At 46.3% G+C, this 25,466-nt stretch overlaps 1 protein-coding gene across 1 annotated transcript; it reads left to right on the top strand.

Moving 5' to 3' along the window:
- Positions 1-1,020: 1,020 nt before the first annotated feature.
- Positions 1,021-4,174, top strand: LOC124682946 (probable transcription factor KAN2). The gene is made up of 6 exons (XM_047217544.1): positions 1,021-1,607; positions 1,715-1,791; positions 2,683-2,728; positions 2,874-3,060; positions 3,767-3,854; positions 3,976-4,174. Exons 1-6 carry the CDS (start codon positions 1,064-1,066, stop codon positions 4,102-4,104), a joined length of 1,071 nt encoding a protein of 356 aa, XP_047073500.1. The 5' UTR covers positions 1,021-1,063; the 3' UTR covers positions 4,105-4,174.
- Positions 4,175-25,466: the final 21,292 nt, after the last annotated feature.

Here is a 25,466-nt window from a genome sequence, read left to right as displayed (position 1 = left end):
GGGCTGTTGATCTTTTCCACCGCCGCCTTCCTCTCCTGCCTCTCGCGGTTCTTCCGATTCTTCTTCTGGCGCCGCCGCTTCTGCGCCTCTGTCTCGTGCGCACGCTTCTTGCTCGCCGGTGCACCCACCGTCCTCTGGCCCCAAGCGGAGCTCAGATCTGGGCCAGCTCCGCCCGCCGATGAAGCGGCCAACTGGGTTTCCTCAACCGCCGCCTCCTTGCCCTTCCCCTCCTTCCCCTTCCCCCTCTCCATGGACGAGCGCGAACGAGCACGAGAGCGAGCTCTGCTGTTCTTGACCTAGGGTTTTTTGCCCGATTTGGGGATTGCTTTTGCTTTGGATAGATGTGGTGAAGAGGACAGGGGAGAAAGACATTTATATGTCGGCGGTTCCGTCGTGGCCGCGCGTGGACACGTAGGCGTATAATACATAGAGGTATGGGTCATACGGGCTTGTACGTGGGCTGATACGAACCCAGCCAAACCCGAAGTCCACAGGAAATGACGATCATGCCCCCAGACCCGAATCGGTATGACCGAATCCTAACCGTCCACGTCTTTCCGCGGTTTGGCGAGTTTGTGGTGGGTGCGTACGGAAGCAAAAACGTTAACTGGAATCTTTACCCTTTTGACCCAGAGTGTCATTTCTTGTCAATTCCCCAAACTGTGAGAACCCCAGGCATGCATGAATGAATGCATCATCATTAACTCATCATCCAAACCCCTTCGTGGGAAACTTCACTTTGCCTCGATAACTACTGCAGGTCGCAGCTATAGCTAGCCTTTCTCTCTCACTCATTCACTCTTCCTCTCTCACACACGCTCTCTCTCTCTAAACAGACAAAGCACTATTCCTCACATATTCCCCAAAACCCCTTTTTACATTTCTACCCCGAGCCGGACATGTCTCTTTCTCCATCTTCCACTCACTTAAAAGGGGGAGTATCCATCCACCTAGCTCAAGGCCTCAAGCCTCGCAGCTTGCACAAACAAGGAAACTAGAGCGAGAAAAGAGAGTGCTCAAGAGGAGACACACAACCTAGCTGCTTGGGGAAAGTGAGAGATCAATGGAGCTCTTCCCTTCCCAGCCGGATCTGTCCCTCCAGATCGGCCTCCCAGCGAGCGCAACACCCCACGGCCATGATCACCGCCACGCCATGGGCGGCAGGTTCTTTGGGCCTCCCACTACCAGCGGCCTGAACCCGTCCATGGCGCCGTCGCTGCAGCTGCCGTTTCCCATGCCACCTCTGCCGCTGCCGGTTCCCATGCCGCAACACCATGCCACCGCGCCGGGCCACCCCGGCCTCTACTACCAAAACCCCCACTCCGTCCCCCTCCCCGACGGTGGCATGCTGCGGCCCATACGGGGCGTGCCGCTGTACCCGACGCCGTTCGCGCCCCCGCCTCCGCACGGCGGCGCCTCCGCCGCGCCGTGCTACTGCGACCCGTGCCACGTCGCCGGAGCCTGGCGTCGCGGCGGTGGGGGCTGCGGCGCGCGCCTCGTCGGGTACCCGGCGCCCAAACGTGCTGCGCGCGCGCCCCGCATGCGGTGGACGTCAACGCTCCACTCCCGCTTCGTCCACGCCGTCGAGCTCCTCGGCGGCCACGAGAGTACGTAATCTTGCCCGGTCCTCGATCACCAATCGATTCTTGCCTTCTTGATTGGTAAAATAAGCGTCGCTTTGGCTAATCTTCTTCTGCCTGTATAAAAATTTCAGGGGCGACGCCAAAGGCAGTTCTTGAGCTCATGGATGTGAAGGATCTCACCCTAGCTCATGTCAAGTCTCACTTGCAGGTAACCCTTCTTTCTTATCTTTCTTAACCTTACAACTCATGCATTAAGCAGTTAATCGTATCTTTGGTTAGTTAGTTATAGCTCATTCATTAATCGTATCTTTGGAGTAGTATTCGTAGTAGTAAGACGCATAAATAAAGAGAGGTATAGAGAGTTACAGTGCACGAATGAAAAACATATGCATGGACATGGATCTGTGCATCTCTTGGGCCTTCTCTCCTCTCCTGTGTCTGCTTTGCCGTAGCAGTGCTAGTTACTCCCACACACTGCTCAATGCTGTACTAGCCCACATGCATGCAACAGATCAAAGTGAAAGGAAGAAATAAAGACAGAGAGAGGGAGAGGGCTAGAGACCCAGATGTGGTTAAGCAGCAACAGTGCCTCCGCTCTGTCTTGTTCTGCATCTCTTGTAATACCCATGGAAACTTCTCCTCCTTAGCACAGCTAGGTCAAGTCCTCCATGCCGTGGGTGTGGGGTTTCAAATCCATGGGAGATGCATGACACACTGGCTAGCTTCCCAGCGGCCTAACCTACTGGCTAGAGTAGTGTACTACTGGCAGCCACACCCACACACACCTCACACATGATCAGCTGTAGAATGCGAATGTGAACGTGTGGGTTCCATTATTCTCCTCCTCCTCCATTGGCTTAACCTCTTCTCTTAAGCAGTCATGTCAAATCTTGCAGCTAGCTAGGCTGGGCAGCAGCCATGATATATCTTTTACGCGCCTGCATATCTTATGATTTGCCAACTAAGATTCTTCATGATTTGATCTTTCTCTGCAGCTAGTAGTGAAAAAATCTTGCAGTTAGACTTTGCTAGATAATGAGTAGATAAAGTTAGATGGAGATATGCTACTAGCTAAGCTAATTTGCCTTTGTTACTGCAGATGTACAGGACGGTGAAGAATACCGAAAGGCCGGCAGCCTCGTCAGGTGAATAGTCCATCCATGCAAAGAAATGCGTGATAGATAGACATGCTTGTATTTGCTCCCTTTAGAATAGGATTCTGATTTAAACCTTCGCCAGCCTTCCATTTTATTCTTTTCTTAATGTGCGTTCCATGTGTTGATCGAGCAGATCAAGCCGACGGGTTTGAGAACGGGTCGGCAGGCGAGATCTGCGACGACAACTTGCTCGACCTGCGCGGCGGTGGTAGGCCGGAGACAGCGGCGGCACGACATGGAAGGTTGGCTGCAAACGACCATGACGGCAACGTCGGCGTCGGTGCCGCTCACACTGGCGCCCTGTGGAATAGCTCTTCGAGGTAGCCACACGATCACTCTAGCTCCAATAGTTGCATGTGTGTACAAGGGCAATACATGTACTGATTACCTTAAATCTGCATGCTTGACAAATTCTAGTGCTGGTAAACTAGGATTGAACTACCACTAGGATATCTAGTGTCCCATAATATATGTATGTCTCTGCCTTGACCAAAAATCTCTCTAATACACAAGTATTGAAATATAAGATCAACTAATTGCATGGATTAAGCTAGCTAGTAGCTTTTTTGCTTGATGTCATCTCACACTGCCATGTATCTCTTTGACTTTGGTGAGCTTTGCTACTTTAGGCTGGCAAGTAAAGTAAAAAAGGCCTACCCACATGCACATCACTCCTAATTTGCTATTACTCCTGCTCCTGCATTAGAAATTCCAAGTGAATGTGATATCATCATAAAGTATCCTAACTATTCATCGAGGTATTGTCATGGATCACCCAGACAAATGTATGCTGGAATAATGAGTTCCATGTGCACTGTGCAATCTTAGCTAGAGTAACAGTTTTACTTATATGTCCTCCTGCCAAAACATTTAATTTTTATGTCAGTAATTATGAAGGCATTAATTTTTAAATTGCTCCATGCTTCATTTTCTTGTCATGACGTAGTATTGTTTTTATATCTCCTGCCGAACTGACGGAGAAATAAACTAACTTGAATTGCATATGTTGGCGTGGGATATATGTAGGGAGGAGGACTGGTCTGGCTTCCCTTGTGACTCAAACAACGAAAGCATGCAATCTTTGAAGGTACACACACGCTCAATCAACCAGCTTGTTATTCTGATTCTTCTAACATATATATATGGCATCATTTGCTTACATTCTTCTAAGTTCAAACAGATGGAAATTATAGGAGACAATTAACATCAACTATTAATCTTGGATGTAAATGCAGGAACATATGCAGTCCAAGAGTCTAGAGATACTATCAGACATGAACTCCTGCCTGTCGGAGACGACATCGAGCACTAGCGAGCCAAACCTTGACTTCACCCTAGGGCGGTCGCACCACCGCCGGAGTTGAAGACCGTCGTCTTCCTCAGGAAGAATCTTCAGGAGCACTTAGTTGATTAGTTTGCATGTTAGATTGTCCCAGTGCCATTTTTTGCTGTTCAAAGCTAGGGATGTGTTGGTGGACAGCATGAAATCGGTGATGAACTAAAGCTAGCTAAGGGTACGTAGGTTGATCTCCAATGAAAAAGCAAGTGTTTGTAGTGAAAATGTGGCTGACGATGTTTAGGACAATCAAAAGGTCTTTTTTCCTTTCTTCTTTCTGTAGTGGTAACAATGAGGTAGCTAGCTAGGGAAGAAGGGAATTAAAGGGTGTGCATGCATGCATGTTCTTTCACGCTTTCTACTACTGCATCCGTCACATGTCCATGCTACGCCATGCAAGAGCTTTTTTTTTGCAGATAGTACTACCGCTTTTGTAGCTCTTCATCGTAGCGATGAAAAAAGGGGTAACATATATATGCATGCATGACGTGAATGTAGCAAGGACAGCTCTTTAGTCTTATGGAAATCTACACAAGAAAACTTGCTTGTTAAGCTACGTACGTGATACGTGCGTGTGTCCATGCAGCTGTTTCACCATTTTTGTCTCTCAAGAATTATTAGCAATTTTTCATCTGAAAATACTCTCCCTGACACTCCGTGTCCTCTACACGAGAACAAGCGCATTCACGAGAGGAAATGTATATTACTGTACAATGTTCTGGACGGTGCAGTTTGACCACTCTTTTAATTACCACGTGGTCCCTTCGTTGAGTACAATCATGTACTATATCGACAATTAATATGAAACAGATCGATAGAGTACGTATTTGAAGACTATTTCTTAAAAAAATTACCGGAGTGTGGACGAAAGCTTGGTTGGAAAACAATAGTGATGGACGAGAAGAAAAGTGCTACTCCTTGCCGGACCATATTATTTGTCGCTAATATGAATGTACCTAGAATTAAAATATGTCTAGATACATCTATGTTAACAATAACTAATATGATTCGGATGAAGTATTAGAGCCTGGGCTAACTGGAGCCGTTTATTTATAAAAATTGAAATCTTAATTTCAGATAGTTCTAGAAAAACCTAGATATAGTCATATGTACACTACCAGGTGCAAACTCTCATTGAAATGCCTTGTATTTTAGGCTCAGCAAAAAGACAGGTCAGCCAAATTTTAGAATAAATCACCGAGTATAGGATACAAGGTATGTCGTATTAAAAAACTACACACATCTAGAATAAATCATTTACTACATTTGGATACTTCTATTGAAATATTTGGGGCTTTAAGTTTGAATTTTTCGAAGTTTTCGTAAACGAGCTCAATGGAGGACGGGTGCCAAAATGACTGTATTTCTATATTTTGTTTCTGGACAGCACAATTTGCTTGCCTACTGTATTTTTGACCGGAGGGAGGGTGGACCAAAGCTAGCTTGGAAAGCAACGGTGATGGATGTAGAGATAGATCGATGGATGGATGTGAGTATTAAAACTGAAGGGACGTTGACACGAAGGATGTGTGTGGCAGTGGACTTGTAGTTCAGTGCTGCTTTCAGTTCAGTTCAATATACTAGTACCACAACCGAGGAGGCGGGGCAGAAGCACGCATGCAGTACTATATGTTTGACAAATGACAACAGGGCCATATTCTGTTGCTGACCGCCCGGCCGGACCTGAAGAAAACACCTTCAGTAGCTGACACACGCCACCACTCGTAGCAAAGAAAAATCCGATCGAAGCATGTATCGTGGACAGGGAATCCAAAGGATGTGCAGATATATACAGTATACTGAGACTATATTACTATTTCAAGCTAGGAAAGCCTATTTGTAACCCAGATGAGATGGAGTGTGGATTTTTGTAGCCTGAGTTACATATTTACATGTAGTTTTTTTTTTCAAAATTCATAAAAAATATTTTAATGTTTCAAATAAATCTGAAGATAAATCTAGATGGAGACACAACATTAACTACATCTAGATTTATTTTCAGATATATTTGAAACTTTAAAATGTTCTTTTTGATATTTTTTAATAAAACGAGCTACATGGATTGAAAACTCTTATGCACCGACTGCGAGAGAAATGAAAATAATGAGAAAACTCTTGCACCGTCTGCGAGAGAAATGAGAGTATAATGAGAAAACTCTTAGGGCATCTCCAGCGGGGCGACGCAAACGGACGTTTTTCGTCCGTTTGCGTCTGCGCGGACAAAAAACGCCCTCCAGCGGGGCGACGCAAAACGTCCGCAGTGTCCGTCCTGACGCAAACGTGGACCAAATATGCGCCAGGAATGCGTCTCTGCGGACGCGTCCGCGCGTCCGTTTGTGTCCGGTTGGGCTGCATGCAGCCCTCTCTCTCCTCCTTTAATCACGCATGCGCTTATTCCTAGCCACACAAACAGAATTTTTCCCTCTCTCTCCTCTCTAATCACACATGCGGTCAAATAAATGCGTCTCTGCCGCTGGAGAAGGGGCAGACGCATGCGGACATGCGGACGTTTTTTCTGTCCGTGCCCGACGCAAATGGACATAAATATGCGTCGCCCTGCTGGAGATGCCCTTATGCACCGACAACGAGAGAAATCCGGCGTGGATGAAAGAAGCGTACGTGGATCGGAGCCTCGGAGGAGCTAAAAGGTTGTGCACCGCCCTAGTCGTATCATCACCATCATGCTACTAGCTCTCCGAGATGGAAATGTATTTGAAATTCTGCAATCTCATGCTGGTTTTGAGATCAATATGGATCAAGCAAAACAGCAGAATCTTCACAAATAAGTCCTAGACAGTGGCGCTTGTGCAGTTGTGCTTGATGTGATTAATTGTCGAGGAGGCCGATAGGTGGAAATTAGTGCGGGGGGGGGTGGGGGGGGGGGTTTGGTGAGGAGTTCACTTGCTTTCTTGTGGCTTTGCTGGCCCGTTTATATAATGGATGTTGGTTTGTCTCGCTTGTATTTTGGTTCTTTCTCTATCTATAAAAGAAAAGGGTGTGCATTTTGGCAAATCTCTCTTGGTATAGCACAAAGCGATTTAGAACGCGCGCGGGGTACTGTGCAAACAGCACCTTCGTGAAAAAAAAGAATTAAGCAGAAATTCGGCGTCATGAACAGTAGGCATGCATCGAGCCCTAGTGTCGTACACAGTTTATGAATTGGAAGTTTGAAACGCCGAGACCCGAGACGTACGTAAAGCGAAGAGAGAGCGGGTAGAGACTAGAGGGCTACACTACTGGGCAGCTGATCGGCACCTCTGGTCAATGTAGGGAAGAATTGAACGTTGACCATGTCAGCTCCTTTTGGGTGCCGACTTATTACTGCAGAGAGAGAGAGAGAGCGATCGAGGGAGAGAGAGAGAGCGATCGAGGGAGAGAGAGAAAGCGATCGACAGCACATGAGCAGGAAGAGGAGAGAGATGGAGAAGGCAGCCAAGCAGAGGTGAAGAGAGGAGTACTGGCGGTAGCATGCACTCAGATATAAATGATGACAGCAATCAAGAGGGAGCTTTACGTGGAACTGCATTGCATGGGGAAGGAGCAGAGACTACAGACCAACAACAGGGAGCAGGACGACGACACGGAGAGGAGAGAGATGAGATGAGATGAAACATGAAAGCGAGGTAGGAGTTGCTATGGCTAGCAGATGAATGAATGCGTGATGGGTCACCTCGACGATCAACAGTGCCCGCCTTACCCTGACCATGACCCACTTCCTCTCCTCCTTCCCGTAGCAGAGAGATAGAGAGAGAGACCCATCTCCCTTCTGTGCTCGGCATGGACCTAGCAGAGAGCTGGGCGCGCTTTGTAGCTGTAGGGCAACGCTCAGATTGTAGCTGGGCAGACCTACCATGCATACTTCCATCATAAGGCCATCATTCTCAAATTATTGGAGCGTGTGGGTGCTGCATCTGCTGTATGCACCAGGCCTGGCGGAGAGTGTAGGAACTAATTGGACGGGAGAAAACCTAGCATTACCTAGCACACGGAAGAAAACCGAGCATTGCCTAGCACATTTCATGGCTTAGACTACTCATAGTGGGAGTAACTTCACTAGTAACTAAGTGTCCAACTCAGCAAATTTGCTTATGTGGCAGTGAGTTAATGAGGAAAGAAGAAGATTGAGTAACATAGCTAGTTACTGTAACATCACACTTCTCACGATACAATGAGTCTATAAGCTAATTAATGAAGACATATATGATACTACTTTGATGTTACTAACCACTATGAAGGTAGTAACATAGAGTAGTAACATGTGCATGTTACTACTCTATGTTACTTCCCACTATGACTAGTCTTAGGGCATCTCCAGCGGGGCGACGCATATTTATGTCGGTTTGCGTCGGGCACGGACACAAAAAAACGTCCGCATGTCCGCATGCGTCTGCCCCTTCTCCAGCGGCAGGGACGCATTTATTTGACCGCATGCGTGATTAGAGAGGAGAGAGAGGGAAAGATTATGTTTGTGTGGCTAGGAATGAACGCATGCGTAATTAAAGGAGGAGAGAGAGGGCTGCATGCAGACCAACCGGACGCAAACGGACGCGCGGACGCGTCTGCAGAGACGCATTCCTAGCGCATATTTGGTCCACGTTTGCATCAAGACGGACACTGCGGACGTTTTGCGTCGCCCCGCTGGAGAGCGTTTTTTGTCCGCGCAGACGCAAACGGACGAAAAACGTCCATTTGCGTCGCCCCGCTGGAGATGCCCTTAGGGCCTCTCCAACGGGGCGACGCATTTCGAACGCCCAAAAGTGGTCGCGAGCGTCCTTTTGCGTCGTCCCGCGGACATATTTTGTCCGAGTGTCCGTTTGCGTCTGGATGTGCGTCCACCGAGGCGACCCATTTTTAGATTTGCAACGCATTTAAAAATAAAAAAGTAGTACATTTTAATGCATAAAAACTATACAATGTAGATCTAGAAGACTAGACTACTTGCTTCCGGACGGGCCGGCACCGTCGTTGCGTTGCTCCATCGCCTGCTTCTCCGCCGCCTCCCGTGCGACTGCTATGGCTCGGTGCACCGCCACGTCCTGTTGCAGGCACTGCTCCAGCCTCGCGCTCGCGGCGTCGTCCTTGAGCGTCTCGAAAGACTCGACGATAGCCCTCTGCTCCGCCGCCCTCTCCTCCGGCGTAGGCGCATCAGGGTCATCGGAAGACCAAGTTATATCGGAGTCGGAGTCCTCTGCGGCCGCGGCGGCCGCCAACCTGTGCTGCTCCAGCTCGGCGTCCAACGCCGCGTGGCCCGTGCTTCCTGCCCCGCGAGTGCCAAGGCCTTGGCGTCCCTGATCGGGTCGAGGAGGTCACTCGTGCTGTCGTCGGAGTCGAACTCCTCGTCGGAGCTCGAGGCCGGGGGAGGTGGAGTGGGAGGTGTAGGTGGAGGCGCGGCAGCCTGGCCGCAGCCGGCGTTCCTCATGGTGGCTGTGGCGGAGTTTGAGCGGCAGCGGAGGTTGTGCGGCGGCTAGAGTTTTTGTGGGGAGGAGATGAGATGCTGGCGCCCCTATTTATATAGATCAGAGGCAGGGCGACGGCCGCGGCACGCGTGGCAACGCCATTACTTCGTGCGCAGAGGTAGGCGACGACCGCGCGCCACGCGAGGCATCGCCATTTACGCGGTCGCAGACTGCCGAAGCGACCCCTCGGCGCCAGTACTGCCGGAGAAGACACATCGACGCTGCGTCACTGCCTGGTGGGCCAGACAAAACGTCCGCCAAACGCGAGCAAACACTTTCCGCGTCCGCGGAGCGTCCGCAGAGACGCATCCCAGGCGCATATTTGGGGCAGGTTTGCGTCTCCGCGGGCGGCCCGGTCACTTTGCGCCGCCCCGCTGGAGGTGGTGCCAGACGCATTTCCGGTCACGGCGGACGAAAACGGTCGTTCCGTTTGCGTCGCGCCGCTGGGCACAACACGGGGATCCAAATGGTTGCGTTGGGCCATCTGTTTTGGGTCGTTTGGGTGGCCGCGCGGACACGCGGACAGCGCCCCGCGTCCGCGTGTCCGTTTGGGTCGCATGTTGCGCCCAACGCGGCGACCCATAAAGCCGCCACGTGGTTCGTCTTCCCTGGGCGGCCCTGCGCCATTGCAAGCCTCGACGGGACAGCAATGACGGGCGGGAGAACGCGCGGGAAAGTTCCCCGCGCGTGAAAAGGACTAGGGCGCGCGCCCACGCCCAAGTTTCCCGCCAGGGCCACCGACTATAAAAGACGGCGCGCGTGGCCTCGAAGACCTCACCTGCTCCGGCACCCTCTCTCCCTCTACCTTCTCCGGTGCCCTCTCCTCCTCCATCTCCATGCCGCACACCTTGCAGACCATGTGGGCCAAGCTCTCCCTCGCCGCCCGCGCTAGGTTCTCGCGGACAGAGGAGGAGGAGCAGCATGACGTGAGGTGGGTCGCCGACGATGAGGCGATCTGCATCGCGGCCGAGGGGGCGGCGAAGAAGGCAGAGGACGCGGAGCAGGTGGAGGGGCCCGTAGACGGCTCGTACGAGGCCGCGGAGGAGGGGCCCGACCCCGCCGCCGAGGAGGAGGCGGATGCCATCACGGACGTTGACGAGGAGGAGGCCGTCCACGATCGCGAGATGGAGAAGCTCAACGTCGCCATCGAGGAGCGTCTCGTCGAGCTCACGCGCGAGACGAGGGAGCACGAGGCCTCCATCCGGGTCGGTCGCTGCCGTTTAGGTGACCTCATCAGCCGGAAGAACGATCTCATCGCTCAGCAAGCAGCCCGCCGCCTCCTCCGGCTGCCCTCGCCCAACCGGTGCGCCCATGAAGAGGCTGGGAGGCGGAGCTCGGCTGCCAAGAGCGGCGGCGTCGCCAGCAGGCGAACCACAAGGCCCAGGACGCCGTCCACGTCCGCCTCGAGGCATGGGACATTGTGGAACGGGCCGAGCGCGTTGTGTGGGAGCTCGCTTCATGGGGGAAGCGGGCCGTGACGCCGCAGGAGGCGGAGTGCGAGCGTGCTGAAGCTGCGAGGAGGGACAGGAGGAGCGTGGCCGCGGAGGAACGCCGGAGGAAGGCCACCGCCGGGCCACCCAGTTGATAAAGCCGGACTGGAATCCTCACGGGTACATGCCGCCCACGTCGAGTGAAATCCACGGCCGCGGCGGGGAGTCGCCGGCGAGTCAGTAGCTAGGCTAGTAGTAGCACTAAGAAAATATAATATATTTAATTTTAATGAAAATGATGCTATGTCCCTATGACACGCGGGCCAGGGAAGGACGCGAGCGGCCAGCGCTTGGCGTCCGCGGCCACGCAAACGAGGCCCAAATTTGGGCCGGGTTTGGGTCGTCCTGGACGCCGCGGCCATCCTTTTTAGGGATGGATCCGCACGCTGGGACGCGTTTTTGTCCGGTTTGATCCATCCGGACACGTGGACGCGGGATGGATACCCGCGTTGGAGATGGCCTTAGGACATGTCCCAAATGTGTTTTTTTGGTTCGTTTAGGTCAGCCGGGGGCAAACGGATGCTCATTTGCTTCTTCTCGAACCAAGCACGGTTTAGGCCATCTCCAACGGGGCGACCAATCCAGCGCCCGCGTCCGGATGGGTCGTGTCGGACAAAAGCACGGTCCAACGCGGCGACGCATCCCAAAAGCGGATGGCCGCGGCGTTCGGGACGACGCAAAGCCGGCCCAAATCTGGGCCAGGTTTGCATGGTCGCGGATGGCACGCGGCGCCCTCCCACGTCCGCCTACTCACATCCCATGGCCTAGCTGTTGGCGCCTGCGCGTCTTATTAAATGTGGACTAGGAGGGGGATTGTCCCTATCCACTCCAGTCCCCACTCCCCTCCGCACGCACGCGCTCGAGCTTCCGCCGCCATGGCCCCGAAGCGGGAGTTTGAACCCAGCGCCAATGCCCACGAGGCTGGCAGCAGCTGACAAATCGCACCTGGCACCGCCGGTGCCGCAGCGGGAGAGGATCTACGTCACCGTGGCGGTGGCGCAGATCTTCTGGGAGGCTGGCGCCCTATGCTGTGGGGTGATGCGCACCTCCCCCATGGGTGGCACCTGAGCCCAGATCGGGTTCTGGTGACACCGACCCGGCCACCGGCCGCGCTCGCCTGGCGGAGATCCAGCGGCGCCGTGCGCAGATCCCGGCGGACCTCCGGGAGGACCCCACCTACGACGAAAAGAGTCCATACTGCGACCTTTGGTTCGAGGTGGACCACGATGCTCACCGGCGCACGTTCTTCGCGTCGCGCGCGGCGACGACGAGGCCTGACACGGAGCCTCGCACGCTTGCGGCATCGGCGAGGAGGGCAGCCCGTCACCCCGGTGGGCTCTACATCAACGAGCCCACTGCTCTGCCGCGGGCCGCACCACAGGCCCATCCCGACAAGCAGGACGACCACGAGCTACACGCTGCGCTCACGACGTCAGTCGAGGTCAATGACCTTGATGAGGTGGCCAAATGGCTGCATCTCACCGACGTGCTCCGCGCCTCCGTGCTGGAGGAGGAGGCCATGAAGGCCAAGGAGGACGTCGATGCCTGGGCGTTCCTCTCCATGGCGTGCCGGCAGGAGGAGGCCACGCACCTGTCCGCGCTCCGGGAGGAGGAGGAGCGCCACCTCCACCTCAAGCACGAGGCGAAGCTTCAGGCCATTGCGATGGAGCAGCGGGAGAAGGAGGCGGCGTGGCTGGCACGTCTGCGCAGGCCGGCCAGCCCTCTAGACCCGCAGTCCACCTGGGAACGGGCGATGTGGTGGCCCCGGCCGGAGCCCCCGGCATGCTCCGGTGTGCGAGCCGTAATAGCGCCTCACCGCTCGGGGGCGTCATCATCATCGACGATGAGGATGTCGAGTTCTACTGGGACTGGGCGGCGCGTCGGCGGCCACCGCGTCCCAAACCATAGCCTAGGGTTTACCCTTTTTTTAGCCAAAGCTCATATAGGGCTTTCTTTTGTATAAATTTGCCCAAAATATGGCATAAGTTTAATGAACTAAGTTTAAGTTTAATTGTTTTTGTTTTTTGTATACATTTGCCCAAAAATATGGCATAAGTTTAATGAACTAAGTTTACTAAGTTATAGATCATCTTTATTTCACATCATAGTATTACTAGGGTTTCTCCATATCTCCCCAAGAACAAAGGAACTACTCAAACATGAAGGAGATCATCATCATAGCAATAATATGGATGGGATATGATAGTACAATCGAATACTAGTGAAGATCCACACTAAGGTTTGGATTACAACCAAGTAGACAAAGGGGATCGGTGTTGGAGACGATGATGATGATGATGATGGAGATCGATGCGTTTCCCTTCAAGATCCTAGCCTCCTCCTCCTATTTTGTGTTGGTGGAGATGGCTGATGGAGGCGGAGGTTGTGGAGACGGCAGCGGCGGTGGAGATGCTTTCGTATTTTGCTCGCCATTTCTTCATACGAACTCCGATTTGGGTGTTCTTCGGCTCGTTGAACTCGTATGGACGAGGGGTACAACTCCATGGACTTAGGTCTTAGATATAATATTTTGGGAAAATATCACTTTTCCCGCACCTCATATGGCTAAGTCTGGTGCTTGTAATTCTCCCATATTGTACCCTCTTGGTGCTTTTTCCTCTCTTTCTCCATGATTCTCCATAACACCTGAATACATGTGTACACAACAAAATCCTACTAAACCTACTAAATTTGCAAAAATCCTATGAAAGTGAACAAGAACTCGTAAGTATGTAGAGTAGGCATAGGTGTATCTAGCTGGAGCATGAAATGAGTGACAATATGAGTAATAGTATACTTAAAAACCTCAGTAAAATAGCGCAAAATTTTGAGATATCAACTTCCCCAAGCTTAGCTGTTACTTGTCCTTGAGTGACAAAGTGAAAAAGAAACATAGCGAGAAATAAACATGGGTATAAAAACTCATAAGTAAGAGGTGACATCCTATACTTCCCCAAGCTAGAAGTGAAATGTAACATAATCATAGAAGGGAACACCAATTCAGTTATGTCAGTCCATAGGATATCACTTACAACTTCTATGCTCATGTCAAAAGTAAATCTACCTTGAAATCAAACTTGTGATCCTCCTATTGCTCTTTTTTATGTTCGTCTATTAAGAGTAATAGATGATGTTGTGCATAGTAATGCAGTTGGCAAACCCCAAGATGAAGGTATGATGAGCACAGCTGCAAGTTTTCCCTCAGAAAGAAACCAAGGTTTAATCGACCAGTAGTAGAAAGAAATCACTTCTGAAGGTTGTTGCTGGCTGACATTGGCAGGGCGCACTACCGGTGTCAGCAACAAAGTGGAACCTGCACACAACACAACCAAAAGAATTTTCCCCAACTTACAGTGAGGTTGCCAATCTCACTTGTTTTGCTGAAAATAAAGGATTAGACGTATAGTGTGGAAAGAGAAGTTTGTTTGCAGCGAAATAAAGAGAACAATTCTTGTCGTAAGGAAACAGAACATGTGTTTGCAGTAGATGGTTTTAGCATTATAAAAGAAAGGACCGGGGTCCATAGTTCACTCGAGGTTCTCTGCATAAAGGTAAATAACATGTTGGGTAAACAAATTACAGATGGGCAATTGATAGAATAAAGACCATACATGACAAGATGATTACTATGAGATTCATTTGGGCATTACAACAAGATTCATAGACCGTAATCCAATTGCATCGATGACTAATAATCCACCCTCAGGATATCATCCGAATAACTTCGGGTATTAAGTTGCAAGCAACAGATTATTGCATTAAGTAAAGTGTGTAAAGTAAACAATAAAATTATCCTTGGATAAAGCATTGTTGTTTTATCCCTAGTAGCAACTACACATCTACAACCTTAGGAGTTATTGTCACTCTCCCAGATTTCTAGAGGCATGAACCCACTATCGAGCATAAATACTCCCTCGTGGAGTCAAAAGCACATACTTGGCCAGAGCATCTACTAGCAAAAGAGAGCATGCAAGATCACAAATAACATATAAAACAGATCTATAATCAACTCAATCATAGTATTCAATATTCGTCGGATCCCAGCAAATACAACATGTAGCATGACATAAAGATGATCTTGATCATGTTAGGCAGCTCACAAGATCTAAACATGAAGCATAAGGAGGAGAAGACAACCATCTAGCTACTGCTATGGACCCGTAGTCCAAAGATGAACTACTCACGCATCACTTCGGAGGAGGGCATGGTGATGAAGAGGCCTCCGGTGATGATCTCCCTCTCCGGGAGGGTGCCGGGAAGAGCATCAGAACCCTCCCGAACTAGGTTCGATGATTGATGTCTACGGGTGCTTCTATTCTTGTAGACAGTGTTGGGCCTCCAAGAGCAGAGGTTTGTAGAACAGCAGCAAGTTTCCCTTAAGTGGATCACCCAAGGTTTATCGAACTCAGGGAGGAAGAGGTCAAAGATATCCCTCTCATGCAACCCTGCAACCACAAAGCAAGAAGTCTCTTGTGTCCCCAACACACCTAATAGGTGCACTAATTTGGCGAAGAGATAGTGAAATACAGGTGGTATTAGTTAACAGTATAATGAAACCACCTAGGAGCCTCCACAATCATTTGGACTTCTAGGCCGTTCGATCCGGAAATCGTACAGTGCTAAAGATGCTTCCGTTCCCGAACGCACCTTACTCAGCGTTTAGCGATTTTATTTCGTTAAACAGGCTCTTCTTCCTTAGAGGGCTGCTACTCCCCAAATGGACCTACGAGTCACCAGATTATTTGGGCTGCTAATCTTTAAAACAGCCATATTTGTTGGGCCTCCCCTCTTCCCCTACCGGACACAGGTGTGAGCCATTTCTGCCTCGTTTGTTCCCGTACGAGACACAGCCAGGAGAAAAAAATTGGTCTTCGTTCTCGTTCACAATTTCTCCGGCTCCGCCGCTAGACCTCCGCCTGCGCCGCATGTCTAAATCCACCTCCACCGCCCTATCTCAACCGCGTAGGCCCAGCTATCAATCCTTTCGTCACACCGAAGGTAGGTTAGGAGCTTCACCATTGTTGCCATTTTTGGGTCGCCGCCAGACCTCCGCCTGCGCCGCCTGTCTAACTCCGTCTCCGCCGCCCTATCTCAACCGCGTGAGTCCCAGCTACCAATCCCGTCGTCACACCGACGGTAGGTTATGACTGGCATTTTTTGGTTCTATTTTCAGCCGGATTCAGAGAGCCTGACTGTTGTCTTCCTTATTCTAAGGCACCCGCGAAGGCGAAGTTCGTACTCCGTGCAGGCCTCGCAGTGGACTCCCTCGACATGGGCCTACGATTTGTACATACATCTGTTCGAAGATCAGGCCCATCATCGGAAGAACGATTCTACTTCCAGCCCAAATTTGTGTATCTGACAGCGCCGCATAATGATGGATTGATGGTGGTAATTTCGACCCATTCATCATCCCTGCAATTATATTCCGTCCAGTTATTATGAAGATTAATTGGAGCGTTACAGTCACTGCTCCCCTCTCGTTGATATAAGTAGGTGGAGGCAGCACTCTATCTTTTCTCAGTCCTTCCATCTCACATTCCACCCCTCATTGTTGACTGGAGATGATATCTGCTTCGGTTCTATCTTTCTGCTTGCGTGCAATTTTAGTTTTGTACTGTAACTACATTCTGGCCAGAATTAGGTTGCAAAATGACATATTGTTACTTTTTCCAGGGATTATTGTCTTTGTTTGATCCAAGGATTGTCATCTTCATTTGTTCCAGACTTTTATTCACGGATTTCTGAAAACAGCTCTATCACATTCATTTTCCAACATGGCTACTAGACAGGTAAGCTTGGTGAAACATTGGATTGTACCACTGTTTATATATTATTTGTTATATTTTCCTCCATTTGAATTATCACCTTTATACTGCATGGACCTACTTAGTTTTTTAGTTACAACAACTGTATGCATCTTGCTGCACCATGCATACAACATTGTAGTCGGCAGAAAATAAGCTGAAGAAAACTAGAGCAGCTTAATTTCTAAAATTTATTGTTAACTTGCTAAGAAAGTCTCTTTCTTATTCAGATTTTCTTATTTTACAAATTCCTATGCAGTTCACTGCTGAGGTAGCATTCATTTTATCCGAAACTCGTGCTTACATGTTAGCACTAAATTAGGATGCTCTTTCACAATTCTGTTGCATGGTGACAATGGTTATCCTTTCACATAATTGACTATGAATAAGTGCTCTTGGTGTCAATTCATAAAAGTTCTGAAATATTTATTCTATACTTTGGATTACTCGTATTCCGCATGTCTTCTATAGGTGTAAGCGAATATGCTTGGGAGCATTTTATGTCAATGGCTATGGAAAATCTGTATATAATTCCATACTGGTTTAGTGGTTGTGTTTCTTGTGAGATTTAGCTTGTTCAAATATACAGAAGATTTGGTAACACACAAATTATTTATGTTGTTTTGTTAATCCGGTGCAGGATCCATCAATGTCAACAAACGGTCTTATTTGGAAGATATCATTTAGACCGACATCTCTATGATTGATATCATGGATCATTCAGTAGTTCAAAATTCCTCTATTTGTTTTGTTGGTATTCTAGAACTTTGTATCATTCTTATTTTCCTCTTATTTTATGGGCTCTAAGACCTCCAGTGTTAGCGAATATTCTGCGGAGCATTTTCAGTGGTTACGAAAATCTGTAGATAATGGCCACCAGTTTTCAGTGGTTATGTGAAATCTAGACATAGTGCCGACCTTATTTAGCGAGAAGCGTACATGAATATTTCTGGCAAGACTTAGTTTTGAAATATACAGATCTGGCAACACATAGTTTTTTAGCATTGCTTTGTTAACCTGGTATAGGTCCATCAATGCCAGTGAATGGAGTTACCTGGAAACATGGATGATTCTATAACTCATAATCAGAAAAATCCTCAATTTGTTTTGTTGGTATCACACACAATAAAATTTTACCTCAGATTTACTGTCAGGCTGGCCTGGTAAAATGTCCAGAGAAGGCAAATAATATCTTTCAGGTATACACAAAGCCCGAGATGTAGTTATTACTATGATATTTATTTACCATAATATGGTTTCATAGGTAATGTTATGTGTATCTGAAGTGGTTAGTTATGGAGTATCCTTTTCTTGAAATAATATCCAACTTCTAAGAAAAAAAATACATATACTGTGCTAGCTAGAAATAACATTGTATTTAGCCCGTAAGGTGCCGTTGGACTGAAAATCCTTGAATAGTATGTTTCTTCATGTGCTTATTGTATACCTTGAATTACGATATAATCACATTAAAAAGGTGAAACCAAAGGCTATAATGGTGACATGATGTAATACTAATATCTATCATTTATCTTTTCCTGGTTTCTTCTTTCCAGGCCAATCTGGAGACTAAATTTACTTGCAGCTCAGGCATTGCAAGAACACCAACACATGAAGTTGCATCTACTGACGCAAAATTGCTAATTGTGGGAAGATTAAGGAGTACATATGACATATAACGGTAAGCTCCTAAAACAAGCAAAGAAAAAAGAAGAGGAAGCTACGTCTCTGTTATGTTGAACTGAGCTCTTATGTTCTGACTCTTAAAACTTCAAATGTGATTCTTGATATTCAATTCTTGTTTTAGTTGATATTGTTAATTTTGCTGGAACACTCAATGATACAATTGTGACCATTATAGGATCCCTCCGAGGTGCAAACTACTGCTGTGTGTATCCTCCAAACAACTGATCAGTGAGTGCTAGGCTGCCACAAAGTAGTACTAAATTTCACAGTTGTGGCCATTTCAGGAATCCATTTGAGGTGTAAACTACTGCTCCATGAATGTTGCAAATAACTGATCAGTAACTTCCTAATGAATTTGGAAGCTCGTTTAGTACTCTTTGCTGTCTTGCATCTGATCATAATGCTATGCATATTTGGGTTTTGTAAAGATACATACTTTTTTTCCTTCTATTATCAAGTGTGCAAGTTCCATTTCTGTTGGTGTAATCAAGACTGGTATATGGTCAGATGGAGATTCCATTAAATGATGACAAAATGTTGGTACATTAGTAAAATTTGAAACAAGTGGTTGTCCAGTTCATGATTTCTTTGTAAATACTTTTCTGGTCAGGCTTTAGGAGATCTGTACATACCTCTGGACTTACTAATAATACTGTTACAATCTTGCTCAGCTAGACTAGCAATGTCTTTTCATTTCAAATCAAGGCCTATGGTTACATCTCATGCCTAATCTTTCTATTTTCTTCAGTTCATTTGTCTGCTCTTATTTGACATTTTTTATGCATGGCAAATATGGTTTATGTGAATGACCTGTCTCACGATGCCTGTGTAATAAGACCACTCATGCTTATATATATGTACAATATGGTGTATTATGTTATCTTTGATGATCCGTTGAAAGTATTGTTTGGCAATGAAAGATGCTATGCAACAACAACATCATGTCTTATTTGCACTCTTCATAAATTGCACAGAATTAACATGAAAAATGTTCTATTGAGACCTAAGCACCTAATAAGTCCAATTAGCAGCATATTGTATTGAAAACCCCATTTTAATCAAGGCTTATATTATTCTTTGTTTTTATTGTGCAGAAATACAAGATGCACCATCCAGTATGTATCTCGGCAAGATGCATCATTCAGTAGTTAGACTTGACTGTTACTGAGAAATGAACACAACTTATAAGAAGATGTTTCCTAGATTCAAGTTGTTCTTTTAAAATCATGAACTTACTCTGTAACATTGGTCTGATCAGTTGTTTGGTTTTCAATGTTCAGTACCTTGAAAAGACATGTCCTACCACCAATATAGCACATTCAGTTTGTTTCATCTATTTTTTCTTCCTGATTTTTAAAATATATACTTCTATCATTTTTCCATCACCATGGACGGGCGCGGCAACGCGCGTCTTCATGGTCTAGTAAATATATATGAGCAGTAGTAACGGCGCCAGAAAAGTGCTTGCTGGCGTGTGGTTGATGGTGGTAATATTGCAGGAAGTACATATGCAGTAAAACAGTAAACAAGCAGCGGTAGCAGTATTTAGGAACAAGGCCTAGGGATCATACTTTCACTAGTGGACACTCTCAACATTGATCACATAACAGAATAAATAGATAGATGCTAGACTCTACACTCTCTTGTTAGATGATGAACACCACTAACTGTGTAGGATTACACGAACCCTCAATGCCGGAGTTAACAAGCTCCACAATATTCGATATTCATGTTTAAATAACCTTAGAGTGCAAGACAGATCAACGCAACTAAACCAAGTACTAACATAGCATGCACACTGTCACCTTCACACTACGAAAGGAGGAATAGATCACATCAATACTATCATAGCAATAGTTAACTTCATAATCTACAAGAGATCACAATCATAGCCTACGCCAAGTACTACACGATGCACACACTGTCACCATTACACCGTGCGGGAGGAATAAACTACTTTAATAACATCACTAGAGTAGCACACAGATAAATTGTGATACAAAACACATTGCAATCATAAAGAGATATAAATAAGCACTTCACTATGCCATTCATAACAGTGAATAAGTATTCCGTGAAATATAGCCTAAGAGACCCACACGGTGCACACACTCGTCACCTTTACACACGTGGGACAAGGAGTCTCCGGAGATCACATAAGTAAAACCCACTTGACTAGCATAATGACATCTAGATTACAAGCATCATCATATGAATCTCAATCATGTAAGGCAGCTCATGAGATTATTGTATTGAAGTACATAGGAGAGAGATGAACCACATAGCTACCGGTACAGCCCTTAGCCTCGATGGAGAACTACTCCCTCCTCATGGGAGACAGACAGCGTTGATGAAGATGGCGGTGGTGTCGATGGAGGAGCCTTCCGGGGGCACTTCCCCGTCCCGGCGGCGTGCCGGAACAGAGACTCCTGTCCCCCAGATCTTAGCTTCGCGATGGCGGCGGCTCTGGAAGGTTTTCTCTGGTTTCGTCAAACGTGATAGGGTTTTCGCGACGGAGACCTTAAGTAGGCGGAAGGGCAAGGTCGGTGGAGTCCTGGTGGGGCCACACACTAGGCCGGCGCGGCCAGGGCTTGGGCCGCGCCGCCCTACTGTGTCCCCACCTCGTGGCCCCACTTCGTTTCCCCTTCGGACTTCCGGAAGCTTCGTGGAAAAATAGGACCACGGGCGTTGATTTCGTCCAATTCCGAGAATATTTCCTTACTAGGATTTCTGGAACCAAAAACAGCAGAAAACAAAGAATCGGCTCTTTGGCATCTCGTTAATAGGTTAGTGCCGGAAAATGCATAAATATGACATAAAGTATGCATAAAACATGTAGATATCATCAATAATGTGGCATGGAACATAAGAAATTATCGATACGTCGGAGACGTATCAGCATCCCCAAGCTTAGTTCCTGCTCGTCCCGAGCGAGTAAACGATAACAAAGATAATTTCGGAGTGACATGCCATCATAACCTTGATCATACTATTGTAAGCATATGTAATGAATGCAGCGATCAAAACAATGGTAATGACATGAGTAAACAACTGAATCATAAAGCAAAGACTTTTCATGAATAGTACTTCAAGACAAGCATCAATAAGTCTTGCATAAGAGTTAACTCATAAAGCAATAAATCAAAGTAAAGGTATTGAAGCAACACAAAGGAAGATTAAGTTTCAGCGGTTGCTTTCAACTTATAACATGTATATCTCATGGATATTGTCAATGTAAAGTAATATAACAAGTGCAATATGCAAGTATGTAGGAATCAATGCACAGTTCACACAAGTGTTTGCTTCTTGAGGTGGAGAGAGATAGGTGAACTGACTCAATCATAAAAGTAAAAGAAAGACCCTTCGCAGAGGGAAGCATTGATTGCTATATTTGTGCTAGAGCTTTGGTTTTGAAAACATAAAGAGAGCATAAAAGTAAAATTTTGAGAGGTGTTTGTTGTTGTCAACGAATGGTAGTGGGCACTCTAACCCCCTTGCCAGACAAACCTTCAAAGAGCGGCTCCCATGAATTATTTTTATTTTTGGGTGGCACTCCTTCCAACCTTTATTTCACAAACCATGGCTAACCGAATCCTCAGGTGCCTGCCAACAATCTCATACCATGAAGGAGTGCCTTTTTATTTTAGTTTTATTATGATGACACTCCTCCCCACCTTTGCTGTTAATTAATTTGGGACTGGGAATCCCATTGCCAGCTCTTTTTGCAAAATTATTGGATAAGCGGATGAAGCCACTAGTCCATTGGTGAAAGTTGCCCAAGAAGAATGAAAGATAAACACCACATACTTCCTCATGAGCTATAAAACATTGACACAAATCAGAGGTGATAAATTTTGAATTATTTAAAGGTAGCACTCAAGCAATTTACTTTGGAATGGCGGAGAAATACCATGTAGTAGGTAGGTATGGTGGACACAAATGGCATAGTGGTTGGCTCAAGGATTTTGGATGCATGAGAAGTATTCCCTCTCGATACAAGGCTTAGGCTAGCAAGGTTATTCAAACACAAGGATGAACCGGTGCAGCAAAACTCACATAAAAGACATATTGTAAACATTATAAGACTCTACACCGTCTTCCTTGTTGTTCAAACTCAATACTAGAAATTATCTAGACTTTAGAGAGACCAATTATGCAAACCAAATTTTAGCAAGCTCTATGTATTTATTCATTAATAGGTGCAAAGTATATGATGCAAGAGCTTAAACATGAGCACAACAATTGCCAAGTATCAAATTATTCAAGACATTTTAGAATTACTACATGTAGCATTTCCCGTTTCCAACCATATAACAATTAACGAAGCAGTTCAACCTTCGCCATGAACATTATGAGCTAAGAACACATGTGTTCATATGAACCAGCGGAGCGTGTCTCTCTCCCACACAAGCATGATGGATCATATTTTATTCAAAAAAAAAAATAAAAACAAACAGACGCTCCAAGTAAAGTACATAAGATGTGACCGAATAAAAATATAGTTCAAGAGAAGTGACCTGATAAGTTGTCGATGAAGAAGGGGATGCCTTGGGCATCCCCAAGCTTAGATGCTTGAGTCTTCTTGAAATATGCAGGGGTGAACCACCGGGGCATCCCCAAGCTTAGAGCTTTCACTCTTCTTGATCATAGTATATCATCCTCCTCTCTTGACCCTTGAAAACTTCCTCCACACCAAACTCGAAACAAACTCATTAGAGGGTTAGTGCATAATCAAAAATTCACATATTCAGAGGTGACACAATCATTCTTAACACTTATGGACATTGCCCAAAGCTACTGGAAGTTAATGGAACAAAGAAATCCATCCAACATAGCAGAAGAAGCAATGCGAAATAAAAGGCAGAATCTGTCAAAACAGAACAGTCCGTAAAGACGAATTTTATTGAGGTACCAGACTTGCTCAAATGAAAATGCTCAAATTGAATGAAAGTTGCGTACATATCTGAGGATCACTCACGTAAATTGGCATAATTTTCTGAGCTACCTACAGAGAATTAGGCCCAGATTCGTGACAGCAAGAAATCTGTTTCTGCGCAGTAATCCAAATCTAGTATGAACCTTACTATCAAAGACTTTACTTGGCACAACAATGCACAAAACTAAGATAAGGAGAGGTTGCTACAGTAGTAACAACTTCCAAGACTCAAAATAAAAAACAAATTTACTGTAGTAAAATAAACACATGGGTTATCTCCCAAGAAGTTCTTTCTTTATAGCCATTAAGATGGGCTCAGCAGTTTTAATGATGCACTCGCAAGAGATAGTATTTGAAGCAAAAGAGAGCATCAAGAGGCAAATTCAAAACACATTTAAGCCTAACATGCTTGCTATGAAAAGGAATCTTGTAAATAAACAAATTCATGAAGCATGATGCAACAAGCATAGAAAGATAAAACAAGTGTAACTTCAAAAATTTCAGCATATAGAGAGGTGTTTTAGTAACATGAAAATTTCTACAACCATATTTTCCTCTCTCATAATAACTTTCAGTAGCATCATGAGCAAACTCAACAATATAACTATCAAATGAAACATTCTTATCATGAGTCTCATGCATAAAATTATTATTACTCCCAACATAAGCATAGTCATTCTTATTAATTGTAGCGGGAGCAAATTCAACAAAGTAGCTATCATTATTATTCTCATCAAGTGTAGGAGGCATAGTATAATCATAATAAAATTTACTCTCCATAGTAGGTGGCACCAAAAGACCACTATCATTATAATCATCATATATAGGAGGCATATCATAATCAACATAAACTTTCTCCTCAATACCCGGAGGGCTAAAGAGATCATTTTCATCAACCGACCTCCCCAAGCTTAGAATTTTCCATATCATTATCAACAATAGTGTTCAAAGCGTTCATACTAATATTACTACTAGCATGCAAATAAGATTCCATAGGTTTTTTAATTTTCGCATCAAACCATCCATGTCTTAAATCAGGAAATAGAATAAGAACCTCATTGTTGTCCATTATGCCAAACTAGTGTAAACAAGAAACAAAAAGATGCAATTGCAGGATCTAAAGGAAATAGCTTAGAGCACACACACAACGGGGCCAGAAAAGTACTTTACCTGGGACCGGAGTATGAGTGCCTTTTACCTTTCCTCCCCGGCAACGGCGCCAGAAAAGTGCTTGATGTCTACGGGTGCTTCTATTCTTGTAGACGGTGTTGGGCCTCCAAGAGCAGAGGTTTGTAGAACAGCAGACAAGTTTCCCTTAAGTGGATCACCCAAGGTTTATCGAACTCAGGGAGGAAGAGGTCAAAGATATCCCTCTCATGCAACCACTGCAACCACAAAGCAAGAAGTCTCTTGTGTCCCCAACACACCTAATAGGTGCACTAGTTCGGCGAAGAGATAGTGAAATACAGGTGGTATGAATATATATGAGCAGTAGTAACGGCGCCAGAAAAGTGCTTGCTGGCGTGTGGTTGATGGTGGTAATATTGCAGGAAGTACAGATGCGGTAAAACAGTAAACAAGCAGCGGTAGCAGTATTTAGGAACAAGGCCTAGGGATCATACTATCACTAGTGGACACTCTCAACATTGATCACATAACATAATAAATAGATAGATGCTAGACTCTACACTCTCTTGTTGGATGATGAACACCACTAAGCGTGTAGGATTACACGAACCCTCAATGCCGGAGTTAACAAGCTCCACAATATTCGATATTCATGTTTAAATAACCTTAGAGTGCATGACAGATCAACACAACTAAACCAAGTACTAACATAGCATGCACACTGTCACCTTCACACTACAAAAGGAGGAATAGATCACATCAATACTATCATAGCAATAGTTAACTTCATAATCTACAAGAGATCACAATCATAGCCTACGCCAAGTACTACACGATGCACACACTTGTCACCATTACACCGTGCGGGAGGAATAAACTACTTTAAT

The sequence above is a fragment of the Lolium rigidum genome, chromosome 1 (genome assembly GCF_022539505.1).
Source record: "Lolium rigidum isolate FL_2022 chromosome 1, APGP_CSIRO_Lrig_0.1, whole genome shotgun sequence".
Classification (NCBI taxonomy): Eukaryota; Viridiplantae; Streptophyta; class Magnoliopsida; order Poales; family Poaceae; genus Lolium; species Lolium rigidum.
This window is presented reverse-complemented; position numbering and strand designations above follow the sequence as displayed.

What these genes read in the sequence shown, in the direction of transcription:
- LOC124682946 (XM_047217544.1), top strand. Translation starts at nt 1,064, where the DNA reads ATGGAGCTCTTCCCTTCCCAGCCGGATCTGTCCCTCCAGATCGGCCTC. An exon ending in AAGGCCGGCAGCCTCGTCAG is followed by an intron (nt 2,729 to 2,873) that starts GTGAATAGTCCA and finishes TTGATCGAGCAG; the next exon opens with ATCAAGCCGACGGGTTTGAG. An exon ending in CTGTGGAATAGCTCTTCGAG is followed by an intron (nt 3,061 to 3,766) that starts GTAGCCACACGA and finishes GGATATATGTAG; the next exon opens with GGAGGAGGACTGGTCTGGCT.